The following is a 16,491-nucleotide window of genomic DNA, read 5'->3' as shown; positions in this document are numbered from 1 at the left end:
AATGGGCTGCACGTGTTTGGCTAATTCCGGAATTCTCCTGTAGGCCAATCAGGTTGTGGATTCACTTCCATCTGGAGCTGGATTGGGTGGCTCCTGCAGACCAATCAGACTGCTGCATTGTTCTAGGACCAATCAGACTGCTGCACTCTGAATCCTATTCAACTCAGTACATAACAAGTAGGTCACATGCCTACCCTACTGGTCAAGAAAGAAGTAGCCTCTGCCAGCTACTCCAGCTCAAGACCTCATCTCCACCTCCAGCAACTGACCTCTGGGGCCTCAACGGGAGAGCATAGACTACAGCTATGGATTTGGGCCAACCTGCCCACAAGCCTGGCTGGGCCCTGACACCCGCAAGGAGGAGGAACGAGAAACAAAGCAGAACGTTCACCCCATAGCATCTTAGCGCCTTGCTTTTATAGTGCTGATATTAATGGAAAGTACTCGTATTACATGTTCCCCCCTACTTATAAAGCTCCCATCCTACTTCCAGAAGGTTCTGTAACCTTTTATGATCTGTATTCCAGTTTTGCCAGAGTGGGTCTGCAGAAACAGGCCTGGTGAGCTTTGAGCATCTATGCTTCCGAGGGGGTCGCTATCGATGATTACGTTCGGCTGGGATTAGAGGAAACAGGACAGTTTAGTTATAGGAAATGAAATCCACCGAGAGCGTTTCCTTTTTCTCCTTTGGATATATCTCCAGGTCTGCCAGCTGGCATTTTAATGTGAGGTTCTGGGCTAGATACTGTAGTGTTATTTTAAGATACTTTAGCAGAGCCAGGAAACAGCACCAGACGATCCAACAGCCAGCGTGCCTTAAATGTCATTGTGCAACTCAATATGGTCTATGTACGCTGCAGCAGCCGCCTTTAGGAACTTGGCAACGGCACCGTGTGGTCTTTGCACCACAAGCATCTTTCCTTTCCTTTCGCATTGCATTCATTTTGTTTCATTGGAGCCTGTAACCCTTAAGGGAAAAAAATGAAAGCGTTGACTGATGAGTGTCTAAAAGGAAAGGAATGCATGTGAGATGCTGGCTTCAGGTAGATCAATGATTCCCAAACTGGGGCACACTGGTGTGACTTCAGAGGGGTTGATGTGTGCCTTTTAAAAAAAATTAAGGAATCCCAAGCAACGATATTGGATGCAATCATCACTCTATGCATCTAGGAGCTGGACATTCATATTATCCTGAGCAGACGGTGGGAGTTAAGGATGCACTAGATGCAGTTTGTGCATGTATGTGACATGTTCAGAGAAATTCCAGAAACATTGCCATTGTCAAGAGCTACTACATCTGTGTGCAGGTGCCCTGTGTGGTAAACTGCTAAACTACAACAGTAAAGTACCTTCAGATCCTGGACCAGGCACAGGCAAACTTGGCTCTCCATATGTTTTGGGACTACAATTCCCATCATCCCTGACCACTGGTCCTGTTAGCTAGGGGCCATGGGAGTTGTAGTCCCAACACATCTGGAGGGCCGAGTTTGCCTATGCCTGCAGACTGACTCTGCCCACCCAGGCTGGTCAGTGGGTCGTTTGGGGAAAGGAGGAGGGCTTCTTTTTTTTCCCAGTTGAGCCTTGCGTGAGCACCAAGGTCTTCCTGAGCTCCGAGTGCCCCTGTAGTCCTAGTTATCATTTGGTCCTGAAATCTGGCTTGTTTTTTGACCCCAACTCTTGGGTCCACACGCAGCTTCTGACTCCCAACTCATGGCTCACCTCAGGCAGCTGCCCACAGCCCAGCCCTACAGATCTTCATTGCTTAGTCCGGGGACAGTCAATATGGTGACTTCCAAAAATGGTGATACAGGGAACCAAGCAGAGGGCCTTCTCGGTAGTGGCACCCGCCATGTGGAATGCCCTCCCATCAGATGTCAAGGAAATAAACTACCTGAGTTTTAGAAGACATCTGAAGGAAGCCCTGTTCAGGAAACTTTTAATGGTTGGGGTTTTATTGTGTTTTTAATATTTTGTGGCTGGGAAAACCCTGTCAGATGGGTGGCATATAAATAATAATGATGATTATTATAGGCTACAACTCTCTCATCCTTGACCCTAGGGCATGTTGTCTGGGGCTGATGGGAGTTGTTGTCCCAAATGTCTGGAAGATACCAGGTTGGTTACTCTTGGCTTAGCCAAAGGCTATCAGTCATATAATAGTTACAGGTAGATAGCCGTGTAGGTTAGCCATAGTCGAAACAAAATAAAAAAAATCCTTCCAGTAGCACCTTAGAGACCAACTAAGTTTGTTATTGGTATGAGCTTTCGTGTGCATGCACACTTCTTCAGATATAATATAATTATATAGTCATATAATAGTACATCATACAAATTATGATGTAAGCAAACACAATCCAGTACAATATCCAACGCCTTTTGCAACAATAATACTATATAAAAAAACTACAGCATTCAATACAGAAAAGACAAGCTCCCACCCATTTATAATTTAACTCAACTCTTTAACAACAAAATTGACAGCCCCCTACAATCTGACATTTTCCATTCACCGTTTATTCTAAGTTGTGTTGCCAGTCAACCATATGGGATTTGACTCATTCATTTTTAATAGACAAAAACCACAACTAGAAAACTAGCTAGGTCAAGTATGTAAGTTTTGTTATATATAGTGGCTTGGGGAGGAGGGCGATGTTCTTTGAGGATTAATCTCTGCCAACAAGTCATGAACATCTAAATCCAAAATATGTTGCCTAACCACTTCCAAAGCTTCTATTCTGCCTGCATTAACAAAAACAAAAACAATAAAAAAATATTCACATGAGGATCCTATCACAGCGGTTCACTTAGTGACTGATTTAACTCAGTCACTGTCTGGGATATAAATCAGTGCTAACTTTGAAAGCTTCTGGCTATTTCCATAGAATAATTTTATCCTTTAATAATGTTACCATCCTGGTATTCAGTGAAGATGACAACTTTGACAGACTAGCTTTGGCTCATAACAAGAAAGGTGGTGTTCTGTTTGGTACAAGGAATACCCTCCTCACGTACTGATTCTGAATGGAATCAGTAGACCTTTGAGATCCGTATTACCTGAAAGCTGAAAAATGTTTCACAGCTGAAAAATGTGAAAGCGAAGGCAGAATGAACTGACCACTTTCTTAACTGTTTGGCTAACATTTTCTCCAGCTGGCTCTGCATTCTCTTGGAAGTATCTGGAACTAGTGGAAGTGTTGCTGCAATTCTTTGCACCCTTTGCTTAATTCAATGAAAACTTCCAAATAATGAGTTGCTCTGGCTTCTTGCATTTTAGCCAACGCTCCCTTCATTTCACACGTAGCATTCCAGAAATATCTATCATCAAACCATGAGTCAGTCTGTTTTCTTCTTCTTCCCCAAAATCCTGATACAGTGGTACCTCGCAAGACGAAAAATGCGCAAGACGAAAGAGTTTCCCATTTTTTGAGTCGTTCCGCAAGACAAATTTCCCTATGGGCTTGCTTCGCAAGACGAAACGTCTTGCGAGTTCTTGCGAGTTTGTTTCCTTTTTCTTAAAGCCGCTAAGCCGTTAATAGCCGCTAAGCCGCTAATAGCCGCTAATAGCTGTGCTTCGCAAGACGAAAAAACCGCAAGACAAAGAGACTCGCGGAACGGATTAATTTCGTCTTACGAGGCACCACTGTATAATCACCAACTTTAATCCCAGTAATTAAAACAAAATTCAAAGTATGTCGCCATGTCTCCAGCTTTCATAGGCAGCAAATGTTACTAATTTGCCTCCAAATCAAGCAAATTTTCCTAAGTCTAAGGAAGGCTACTTCCAGACTATTCAGTATATGGGAGTTAGCTTTATCTATCCAACTCCAAATCAGAAACACTTTTTAGCCTTGTTAATCTCGGAGTCTAATTTCCATCTTTTTAAAAATTAAGAATATTACAAGTTAAAAGAAAAAGAAAGAAAAAGAATACATAAACCATTTTAAAAAGGCAGAAGAAGACAACAATAAATAGGGTTGCCATGTGTCCTCTTTTTCCGGGGTAAAAATTGGGACAGATTGCATTCATTTGCTTTGAATGGCCATCATGGCATCCTCTTTTTTGCTCTTCGAAATATGGCAACCCTAAACGATTATTACAAAAATTATAATTAAGATTACAGAGCTATATAACGTATATGTAAATGGAAGAACTTATTGTTTCCCTTAAATATACATTGATTCATGGGTCACTATGGTTTGGACAAATACGTTCCAAATATAAATAAATTTGTGCATATATAATCTTTGTCTGAAAGTGATCTGCTTAAATTATCCCTTCTTTCCCTACCAATAATGACAAGAACTTTTGGCTCAGCCCGTCTTGTTCAAGAACAGCAGCGGCGAATATAGTGCCATTCGAATGCTGATGAACTACAACTCCCATCAGCCCCAGCAAGCACAGCCAGTGGTCAGGAAGGATGGGACTTGTAGCCCACAGCATCTGGAGGGCTACCCCTGCCCAAGAATAGTGAGTTCAATTTCCAGGTTATACAGACAGAACCCACTCAATCAAATGAACCGATTCACGGTGGGGTGTGCGTGCAAAAATAATACCGGTGGTCACTATTCCTTTCTTTACTGAAAAGCAAAACCTTCCCTCCACCACTGACTCAGACACCCGGCTCCCCAGTGCTCCGACTGGGATCCACCCATCCATTTATAAATTGGCAAGGCAAACCTTGAAGGACAGGGATCCATATTGCACTCCTTCAGCTTAGGCTTTGGTTTCTTATTTTCAGGATAGTAGTGGCAGTACTGATCTGGCACCACGCGCTTTGAACGGATATCCACACACTCTGCAGAGTTCAGCTGGTAACCTACATCGGGGAGAGGAATATGCGTTGCATTTAAGTGGAAACCAACATATAGTCGTACCTTGGCTCTCGAACAGAATGCGTTCCGGGAGTCCGTTCGACTCCCGGAACTGTTCGTAAACCAAGGCGCGGCTTCTGATTGGCTGCAGGAGCATCCTGCAGCCAATCGGAAAACTGTGCTGGACATTCGGCTTCCGAAAATCATTCAAAAACCCAAACACTCACTTCTGGTTTTCAATTGTTCGGGAGCCGAAACGTACCAGTTCCAAGGCGTTTGGCAAACCAGGTACAATTGTATATGGATAGATTTGTGTGTTCTGTGTCCCTTCCTCCTCCACTCTCACATGTGCCCCCAACTCCACAGAGGCAGAGGGCCTTCTCGGTAGTGGCACCCACCCTGTGGAACGTCCTCCCATCAGATGTCAAAGAGAGAAATAACTACCAAACTTTTAGAAGACATCTGAAAGCATCCCTGTTTAGGGAAGCTTTTAATGCTTAATAGGTTATTGTATTTTAGTGTTTTGTTGGAAGCCACCCAGAGTGGATGGGGAAACCCAGCCAGACGGGCGGGGTATAAATAATAAATTATTATTATTATTATTATTATTATTATTACTTCTCACCTTCACTCGTAATGCCCCCTGTGAACATACACACTATTTGCGAAGAACATTCGCATCCCTCTTCCATGCACATGCAAACAATTTCGCGTACTCTCCATCAGTCAGCTAACACTTTGGTAACACCATCTTTTCTTGCTCCACCTCTCCCCTCCAATAGCACGCATTCCCATGTGCCTGTAAGGCCTTGTGCGACGACAACTTTCAAGCCTTCCTAGGGCTGGGAATGTTCATAAACATTTCATAACTCCTCGGCAGCTGAGGCCAATGACTCAAGAGGACTCATTTCAATCGGCTGAGGCCAGCGCTTTCTCAGCCAACAGCGATGCGAGTTTAAAAAAAAAACCGGCTCCCTGTTATCGACCCCACTTGCGCCAACTACAGCATGCAGGCCAAACACTCGTCGCTGGAAAGGTCGCAAACCTTTGGACAGATGAGCAGATTTGCAAACTCTGTGGCACACTTGTGATGGAGAAGCCTTTACGGTCCCTGCAGATCCATTAAAGAGCAGCAGCAGCTGCAGCAGCAGCAGTAACTCAGAAGGACCAGGGAGAGGACATTTTGCACAATTATCTTGTTCCCTTGCCTGCAACAGTGCCTTGATCAGTCACCACTGCTTTTTTTAAAAAAGGTATTGGCTAGCATCCTAAATTTCCTTCTATAACTGTAATGAAGTTTGTGGAATGGAAATGCCCTGCCTTCCATTTCCCTCTATAGCCCTCTGTGCACCACATCTCTAATCCTAGCCAGACATGTAAAGCTGTTGTGTATTTTAATTTGCAATTTTAGCTTACATTTTAAACCAGACATCCCCAAACTCGGCCCTCCAGAAGTTTTGGTACTACAACTCCCATCATCCCTAGCTAACAGGACCAGTGGTCAAGGATGGTGGGGCTTGTAGTCCCAACACATCTGGAGGGTCACGTTTGGGGTGCCTGTTTTAAACTATTGTTTTAAATCAACTTGTTTTCCAAATGAATTTGTCTTTAACGCTGATTTTTATTGACAATGCTGATGTGTATTTTTATATTCTTCGTAAACCGCTTAGAGGTTTTATGTACAGTTAAGCGACACACAAGGGACGCGGGTGGCGCTGTGGGCTAAAGCCTCAGCGCCTAGGGCTTGCCGATCGAAAGGTCGGCGGTTCGAATCCCCGCGGCGGGGTGCGCTCCCGCTGCTCGGTCCCAGCGCCTGCCAACCTAGCAGTTTGAAAGCACCCCCGGGGGCAAGTAGATAAATAGGTACCGCTTACCAGCGGGAAGGTAAACGGCGTTCCGTGTGCGGCTCTGGCTCGCCAGAGCAGCGTTGTCACGCTGGCCACGTGACCCGGAAGTGTCTCCGGACAGCGCTGGCCCCCGGCCAATAGATGTGAGATGGGCGCACAAACCCCAGAGTCTGTCAAGACTGGCCCGTTCGGGCAGGGGTACCTTTACCTTTACCTTAAGCGACACACAATTTCCTATTAAATAAATCAAACATTACAGTGGTACCTTCATTCCCGAATGGCTTAGCTGTTGAACAAATTGGCTCCCAAACGTCGCAAACCTGAAAATAAGTGTTCCGGTTTACAGACTTTTTTGGAAGCCAAACATCTGACGCGGCTTCTGCGGCTTCTGATTGAGTGCAGAAAGCTCCTGCAGCCAATCGCAAGCCACGCCTTAGTTTTTGAACAGTTTCAGGAGTTGAACGGACTCCTGGAACGGATTAAGTTTGAGAACCAAGGTAGCACTGTACCTTGTGGTGAACGCAGAGTTCTGCCTTAGACAAACCACTGCTACCTCTGCTTCACCCTACCCCCATCTATGATACAGAAATACAAATACCTGCCAGTCTTTTAAAGCTATCATAAAGACTACTGAGAAGCACTCTGAAACACATTGTGTAAAACTATGCCTTCCCCAAAACACTAGCTACATTTCCAGTGTGCCTTTGAAACATGCAACTTGTTTTTTTAAAAAAATAGTAGCTACCAGTGCTATTTTTCTAGAAAAAGAGGTGCTGGAACTCATCATGAACCCTTGTTCTTTTATAATGGCATTGGCGCCCACTGAAAGGGGAACTGAGTTCCGGCTGAAAAAAAGCCCTGGTAGCTACACCGAAAACATCACCGTATACTAAACTGGCTGCAAATGTTGGCCTTCTGCACTGCAAACAGGGAGGAGCTCAGTGTTATAACCCAGCATGAATTTATAGCATTAAAATATATATATCTACAGCTAGAAAGCTGTAAATCCACCACTTAAAATCCACAGCTGTACACACTCCCAAGCCACATCCGTTACTCACCTCCTCCACATGTCACAGTGCAGGGGAAGAACTCTGTCTGTCTCCACTGATGACTTATGGGTTGGTAGAAGAAGAACTGAACCACACTGTCTTTGGGGGCAGCATACCTGGCCTAGAGAGAGTCCCATTACAACACATTTGTATAGCGAGGGCCAGCCCTCTATGGCCTGTCACAGAATAATTCATGCGCAAAGCGTAGCGCGGAAAGCGCCGTGGCAAAAAAAAAAAAAGGCAAGGGGGAATTTAGAAACATTGAAAGCAGGAAATCTGGAGTGCTATAATCTAAAGCAGAAAGGGTTTTGCTTATCAGGCACTGTTATCATCTGCCGTTTAGGTCAGCATCACGGCCCCAGTTCACAGGTTATCAGTGGCGCCATTTCTCTTTGCCATGTCTGCCTCCATTCTGTGGCACAGATGGCCACAGAATGCTCCTTTGCTGGCACCCAACTGCACAGGCACCCATGGTTTTGCACCCTTGGAGAAGGGGTTCATATGAACTGGATATCCCCATGATTAGGAGGTATAGTGGATCACCCATTTCATATGTTGGAGCACCTAAATGTTGAAGAAGTGGGCGACATGTGAAGAGAAGCATTGCTTACCATTAAAGGCTTAGAACACATTGGATCCCGTGGGGTGTAGTGATTATTTCTATCATCATCATCATCATCATCATCATCATCATCATCAATTTATACCCCATCCTTCCTCCCAAAGGAGGGCAATGTGGCAAGCAGGTCATTAAAACAACACAATCAAAAACATTTTCAAACCAAAAGCAGCTTAAAACCAACCACATCCTCTCAGACAATGGTTTCAGTATTAGAGTGTTGGACTAAGGTTGCAAACACATTCCATTGAATGCCCACCTAGGGCTGAAGCTCACTGTGTGACCTTGGCTCGCTTCTTCTCTCTTTATCAACCCTACGTTTTAAGATTGTTGTGAGGACAAAATGGGGTCAGCTGAACCTTGTATGCTCCTCTCAGGGAGGAACGGTGGGGGCAGTTCACCCCAGGTGTCAGCACTGAGAGGGGTGACAAAATGTCGGGCAGCACTCATTGTGTGGCCTGCAGGGCGCCTGAGCCACTGTCTCTCCTGGGAGTGATGCGGTGGCTTGGGCACCCATAGGCTCCGCACTGCCCCAAATTTTCTGCCCGCTGCCTCCCCCTCAGCTGTAGGGTGGCTGAGTGGGAGGAAGCAAGCAGACTCCTTGGAGGCCCCATGGAGCGTCCTGCCCTGGCTCGCCCCACCCCTGGGCACAGGACACACGTGCCATCCCAGGTGCCCGATCAGCTTGCTCCACCACTGGTTCCTCTGAGTTCCTTTAAGGTAGGGCTGGAGTACAATTAAAGCAACCTATCAGTCAAGAGAAGGACCGCAGGTGGAGCTGTGGGTTAAACCACAGAGCCTAGGACTTGCCAATCAGAAGGTAGGCGGTTTGAATCCCCGCGACAGGGTGAGCTCCCGTTGCTCGGTCCCTGCTCCTGCCAACCTAGCAGTTCGAAAGCACGTCAAAGTGCAAGTAGATAAATAGGTACCGCTCCGGCGGGAAGGTAAACGGCGTTTCCGTGCGCTGCTCTGGTTGCCAGAAGCGGCTTAGTCATGCTGGCCACATGACCCGGAAGCTGTACGCCGGCTCCCTTGGCCAATAAAGCGAGATGAATGCCGCAACCCCAGAGTCGGTCATGACTAGACCTAATGGTCAGGGGTCCCTTTACCTTTTATCAGTCAAGAGGACACCTGCTCCCATATCAACACCTTCTTTGCCCTCCTTTGATATTGCCTCATTTTCTGAAGCTTAGGAGGTAGTAACAAAGGGCAAAACCTTTCCAGTGGTTGCCCTTCTTCTTGCCCAAGGAAGCTTGCCATGCTACCTGTTTACTGGATTTAAAGCAGGTGGGGGAAAAAGACTCTGTAAAGAGTTGTGTCCAAGCACGTTTTTTTTCTGTTGCCCCAGAGCTTTCCCTGCAAAAGCCTGCTCTTTACTGCTGAATTGGAACAAACGGCAATGTGGATTTCTGTGGATTGAAGGATTGTCAGTAAAGAGCAGGTTTTTCACAGGGAAAGTGCTGAGGCAAAAAAAAAAAAAAGCATTTGGACACAGCACTTCAAAGTGAGAAACTGTGCCTGGAAATGTGGAAAAATGAAGTCTGCTTGAGCCCTTAGTTTATGTAAGCCACTGTGGGAGTCAACAGGTGGGGTTTGATCTCATTCAAAGTCCATGGGTCTTATTTCTAAAGCAACTTTAACAAATGGGATTGAAGCTGTGGTCTCTAACCTGCACTCACTTTTAATCAAGTGCTGCTTGCATTAACTAGGTATAAATTCTGAATAACTTGCTTTAGAATTGGGCTGGGCTCATACAAAATAGCCCCATCTTGCCAGACCAAACTCCTCCTGCAATTTAAATAGGCTACCATATTCTTCCCCTTAAATGTCTGAACTTGGATAGTAAAATGGGCTAAACAATAGTTTCCACTTTTCTGTTTGAGAAGTGAAGGGACTGCTGTATGTACGTTTGCAATGTGGCTTAGCATCTTTGGAATAACAGGTGGTCTATAAATATGAGAATATCCAATGGCTGGCAAACAGCAGGCATTTCTATTAGCTACTAAATCCTCTTCCTGGGTTTAGAACATCAGGATCAAAGGGCACCAACCCACCTGGCCACAAAATACATGTAAGAACTGGAGTAACTCAACAGTCTTTCAGAGAACCAGGCCACATTTACATTCAGGCTCTATTGCACCACTTTAAACAGCCCTGGCTACCCCCAAAGCATTCTGGGAAGTATACTGAGAGTTGTTAGGAGACCCTCTATTCTCCTCCCAGAGCTGCAATCCTTCTTCCCAGAGAACTCTGGGAATTGTAGTTCTGTGAAGGAAACAGGAACCTTAGTGCTCTCAGCACCCTTAACAAACTACAGTTCCCAGGATTCTTTGAGGGGGTGCCTTGACTATTAAATTGGCATAACAGTCTGGCTTTAGGCTGCCTGCTTATGTGACAGCAGCCCACCTGCCTAACTTGGGCCTGAGCATCTGACACCTTATAAATCCTAATTCAGTTGTTCAGCTTCTTCTTCTCTCCCTCCCTCTCTCCCTTTGGCTGCTCTTGTCCTTTTTATACATAGCTGTTTCAACTGTGCCAGATCTTCAGACTGCACGGCCGAGGGAGGCAACATCTTACCTTGATAATGAAATCAGCTCCGAGGGGCCCTGGGATTTTTATCGTTTCTCTTTCTGCGCCCTTCTGAAATTCCACAGTCGTGTTTTCAATAACGAACGTTCCCGGGGCACCAAAGCTGTGCTCTCCGCTGTCTCCCTGCAGCGTCTTTGATTCAATCACTGAAACAGGAAAAGGACATGCCACAATTCAGAGGGTTGTGGAGAACACTTGAAAGGCAAAACTAAACCCCAAAACACTGACATTCTAACAAAAAGTAGATTGGGAGAAGTAGTGACATGGGATACAGTTGTAAAAAGGCAGGTAGCCGGGTGCAATATATTTAGGCGATAACTACAGCTGTCGGGTGACAGGGGATTAACCAGGATTGCTGTTTAATCTAATTCTCTGGAAAGGGAACACATTGCCACACCACATATATTCTGAAGGAGCTAAAATGTATTTTCATACATTAGAAATAAAACAGGTTTAGCACTGGTTCACGGCCAGCAGATAAGGAGAAAATTGATTGTCTTGAACGGCCTTACAACTAAAAAAGACATTAAGTCGAGTCAAGCCTGTCATCCACACTCACAGAATAATGAGCTTCGCTTCACTTGCAGACCTCTCTCCCTTTTCCTGGTCAAATATATTATTGCCACTGAGCTTGAGCAACAAACTGCTTAGACAGGGGGAAGGCTTTAGATCTCAGAGCTAAGTGGTTTTGAGGTATTATTTCAGATCACTGTAACTCACACAGTGGACAAAATATGACCGAAGTTTGTTTGCTTTTGCTTTCATTTTTTAAGTTCTTAGAATTGATGTATGTGCACGGCTATCACAGTGTTTAATATTTTGCACATACACTGTACAAATTCCTTACATTTGCCCATGAAAGATGATGTACAATTCAAAGTGTTGGGGTTTTTTTTGTTTTGGTAGGATCACCTGATTCCACTTCAGCATGTTTTAAAGACTTGTGGAACTGTTATCCCAACTGGCACCCATAATATGCTCCTTTTGGCCCTGTAAAAAGGTTTCTGAAGAAGCTTGCTACTGCTGCTACTACAATATAGTGGGTTGCATCTGATGTTAGTTAGGCCACACTTTCTACATCCCTCTCTATTCAAGTATTGCCCATTTACTCCTACTGTCTGCTTCCTGTCCTAGAGACACTCAAACTCAGAACGCAAGGGAGAAACGTGCTAAGAGGAAGGCACGTTTGGCAAATCCACACCGTGATGAACTCCCGCCCGGAAACCAATGTCCCCACTGTGGAAGGACCTGTAGATCCAGAATTGGCCTCCACAGTCACTTACAGACTCATTGTTAAAACCATGTTTATGGAAGACAATCTTACACAGTTTACGAGTGATCGCCAAAGAAAGAAGAAGAAGCTTTCTGTTCCTTAACTGATCCACAGCAACTCATTGTGGCCAGTGAGTGTCCTTTATAATTTGTGAAATCATGCAGATCCATTGATATGCCCCCTAAAATATTCATGAATGGCCTAAGGCATGAACAATCTTGAAGAGAAACATTCCCCAACTCTGTTAAAAGCAAGGATATAATGCAACAGCTGAGCGAGAAACAACAATATCTTTCTCTGGATAAAGGAATTTTGGTCCAAATTTATCCTTGGTCTAATTCCAATGAAAGCAATAGGGCTGGAAGAGGCATATAATTGGTCCACTGTGTCTAGACAGAAGTGTACCCAAACCCATTTGTTAAAAAAGAGAGGAAATAATCTGTCAGATTTCCTTAAAAACAACTTGACTCATTTAAGTAGGCTCTGGAGCACTCATAATCCTTAGGAGATAAAAACACTTGATGTTCTATAAATAACGCTAGCAATAGCCACATTTATATGTCATAGTAATTGTTACCACAACCCTGGTATGGTGGCATCCACATTCCAGGTGGGGGCTGAGGCCAAGTGATGGAAGTTCATATAAGACCACCTAGTACATTCTAGTACATGCTGAGGTGAGTTTAAAACAGAGAGCTCCCAACTCATGCTCATAATAATAATAATAATAATAATAATAATAATAATATCTTTATTGTCATTGCCCCCTCTCGGGGACAACAAAATTACTTGGCTGCTCCATCCACCCAGGTAGGGCACTCCACACAAAATCAAAACAACTATAAAAACACTAATTAAACAATACAGTATAAAACAGCAAGGAAGATTAGATGACTTTCAAAGTCCAGGCTTCCCATTCAGGGCCGAGATTGCTCTGGGGAAGAAGCTGTTCTTAAGACGGCTCGTTCTTGTCTTCATCGTCCTGTATCTCCGTCCCGACGGCAGGAGCTCGAAGAGACAGTGACCAGGATGCGATGGATCTTTTACTATGTCCAGTGCCTTCCTATGGCACCTTGTGGCATAAATCTGCTCTAAGGTGGAGAGTGGGCAGCCAACAATGCTCTCTGCTGCCTTAACAACTCTGCACAACCCCAACCTGTCCCGGGTAGTACAGCTTCCGTACCACACACATAAGCCATAAGTGAGCACACTCTCAATGGCACAGTGATAGAAGGCAAGCAGCAGTTTCTGCGGAAGATGGTTTTTCCTTAGAATTCTCAAAAAGTACAGTCTCTGCTGCGCCTTCTTCACAAGCCCCCTTGTGTTGACACTCCAGGACAGATCCTCTTGTAATTCAATGCCCAAAAATCTGAACGTTGTTACCCTCTCCACAGAGACCCCATCAATCAAAAGTGGCTGGACATTGCTCTTCTGTCTCCTGAAGTCCACCACAAGCTCCTTTGTCTTCCTTGTATTTATGAGCAAGTTGTTAGCTCTGCACCACTCTGTCAGCCGCTCCACCTCATCTCTATAGTCCGTTTCACCCTCCCTTTCAGAGATGAGCTCAATCACGGTTGTGTCATCTGCAAATTTGACAACCCTATTACTAGGGTGAGCAGCGACACAATCGTACGTGTAGAGAATATAAAGGAGCGGACTGAGTACGCATCCCTGTGGTGTTCCTGTGTTAGTCCTAAGCATACTAGAGGCATAAGGGCCCAACCGAACCCTCTGGGGGCGGTCTGACAAAAAGTCCAATATCCACCCACAAGGTGATAACGGAAGCCCCAGATCTTCCAGTTTAGACATCAGACGTTGTGGTAGAATGGTATTAAATGCCGAGCTGAAATCTAAAAAAAGCAGTCTGGCATAACCCCCCCCCCCCCGCTGCTCCAAATGTGCAAGAACGGCATGGAGGGCAATCGCCACAGCGTCCTCTGTCGATCTTTTCATTTTATAAGCAAATTGGAATGTGTCCAGTCCCTCTGGTAGGCAGGCAATGACATAATTTCGTACCAGCTTTTCAAAGCACTTCATGATTATAGGTGTGAGTGCTACTGGACGAAAGTCATTCAGATCTTCCAGGTTAGATTTTTTTGCTATTGGAACGATAGTAGAGGACTTTAGGCAGGATGGAACAATAGCCAGGGCTAGGGATCGATTTAAGATCCCAGTGAAAACTCCTGCTAGTTGATCTGCACAGTCTCTCAATACCCTTCCAGCTACCCCATCTGGCCCTGTGGCCTTCCTTGGGTTGATTCCCTTCAACACCTTCCTCATCTCTTCTTTTTCCACAGAGACTACTACATTCCTTTGTACTGATGATGGTGATGGTGGCAAGGCCTTCACAGGGAGTGGTGGTGGTGGTGGTAAAGCCTCAGCAGGTGTTGCTGCAGATGTTACTTCAAAACGGGCAAAAAAGGCATTCAAATCCTCTGCGAGGGATGCCCCTCCCTCGTCTGCCAGGGAATCCTTGGATTTATACCCTGTTAATTCTTGTACACCTTGCCACACCTGCCTGGTGTTGTTACTTTGTAGATGATTCTCCAGCCGCTGTCTATACGCCTCTTTTGCTACACGGATACCTCTCTTTAAATCCGCTCTAGCTAAGCTGTACAACGACTTATTTCCACTTCTGAAAGCAGTATTTCTTGCCTTTAGCAACCCCTGAACCTCCCTTGTCATCCAGGGCTTCCTGTTTGGGTAGATCTTTATCCGGCGCCTCCGTGTTACATTGTCAGTGCAGAACCTAATATAGTCCAACACTTGCTCAGTATGAGTCTCTACATCCTGTTGGGCGAATACCTCCCAATCGGTGTCATGAAAACAGTCTTGTAGTTGTTGGGATGCTTCAGCTGGCCATATTGTAATATCCCTCTTAACTGCTACACTATGGCTCAGTCCAGATTATTACTTAAACCATAGCCTCTCTCCCCTTGAAGTGTGTGAACTGTGGACTGCTGTAACCAAAGTTAATTAATAAATCTGTGTCAGAAACCATTGGCCCAACGCCACATCCTTTTACCTTATAAACCCACACTTAGGCCATTGCCAAGAAAGTTGTCCGGCTATTCCAGCCACTGGATTCTTGTTGGATCTAGGAATTAGAAGGGACTCAGGCATACAGCCTATCCCCCCAAAAAAAACCATATCTATGAATATATGAAGACTTTTAGAGCATCTAAACACTGAACAAGCCTTATGGTTCAATGGACAAGCAGGTATGTAGAGAATCACAACCCATTTGCTGGAACAACATCACTCAACGCCAGTGCTGGATTAGACCCAATGCCTTAAGCAGTTCTCTACTAACAGTTATGCAAAGGCAGCCTGGATTTCAGCAGGGAAGCTTAAACCCAGCTGCTCATTTTTTCCAAGTAATTCCATCACACAGAGAGATGAAGATTTGCTCCACAGGCTACCTGTAAGCTCGGCTCCCGTATATTCTCACCTGCTTTAAGCCATTGCCTGTCAATAGCAGCTTCCCTATGGAATGAACACAAAACACTCCGCATGCGTAATATATTTTTTTATAGCTATTTCTTCAAAGGGCAAGGTAATATTTTGCAAACTTAACTGGCAGCCATCTGGAAATATAACAGCAAGCGGCTTTCCAGGCATATTCAGCAAGTGATGGCCTGAAAAGTCTATTTAATTCTGAGTGCAGGTTTACCCCAAAAAGGCAGAAAAGTCGGCATATGGATGAAGTTACAACCTAAGTGGAACAAGGCTTTGTTGCTGTGGGCGAGCATTTTTCTTAGTATCACCCCAACTAACTTTAACTGAAGGGCGAGTATTACCAGCTTCATGGGAGAATAAGGTCTTCAGCAGCCTTACAGCACTCATAATTTGGTCCCTATGGGATGGCCAAAGGAGCAATATTAAATACAAGTGCTTTTGGTCCATGCTTTGGAAGTTTTGGGTCCACCAGCCATGTGTCTTTATCAGATATAAGCCTAAACTGATTGCCAGCTGAGCAAATTTCAGTGCAGGAACCCTTAACAACAGTAGCTGTTTGTATAGTTGGTGTCAGGTCTGGGCTTGGTTTCTGGCAAACTGCAGCGGGGTCCGAGTCTATCAAACGTAGGTGGTGATCAGCTGAACAAGAAGCAGGAGACATTATCATGGTTGGGCTGGAGATCGGATACCAAGGTCATCACAGAAAAACGGGGGGTAGCAGATCAGGCAGGGAAGCTAAGGCAAGAGCAGGACTAGACCAGAGAGGAAGGAAGAGTCTGTTGTCACTCATGGGCAGTGAGCTGGCCACACTAAGGAATTGAGCGTTGAGTGGAGAGATTTT

General features: G+C 45.0%; 1 protein-coding gene across 3 annotated transcripts in view; it reads right to left on the bottom strand.

Moving 5' to 3' along the window:
* ADAMTSL3 (ADAMTS like 3) overlaps positions 1-16,491 on the bottom strand; it is a 285,673-nt gene that overhangs the window by 92,968 nt on the left and 176,214 nt on the right. For all 3 annotated transcript variants that reach the window (XR_014213399.1, XM_082198243.1, XM_082198244.1), the window contains 3 exons: positions 10,907-11,064; positions 7,720-7,831; positions 4,678-4,816 (listed from right to left, as the gene is read on the bottom strand). Coding sequence is in view for 2 of the 3 variants with exons in the window: in XM_082198243.1 (XP_082054369.1) it covers positions 4,678-4,816; positions 7,720-7,831; positions 10,907-11,064 (409 nt within the window). In the remaining variant the exon portion in view is untranslated. The remainder of the gene's footprint in view (positions 1-4,677; positions 4,817-7,719; positions 7,832-10,906; positions 11,065-16,491) is intronic.

This window comes from Podarcis vaucheri (genome assembly GCF_965113315.1).
Source record: "Podarcis vaucheri genome assembly, chromosome: 14".
Taxonomy (NCBI): Eukaryota; Metazoa; Chordata; class Lepidosauria; order Squamata; family Lacertidae; genus Podarcis; species Podarcis vaucheri.
This window is presented reverse-complemented; position numbering and strand designations above follow the sequence as displayed.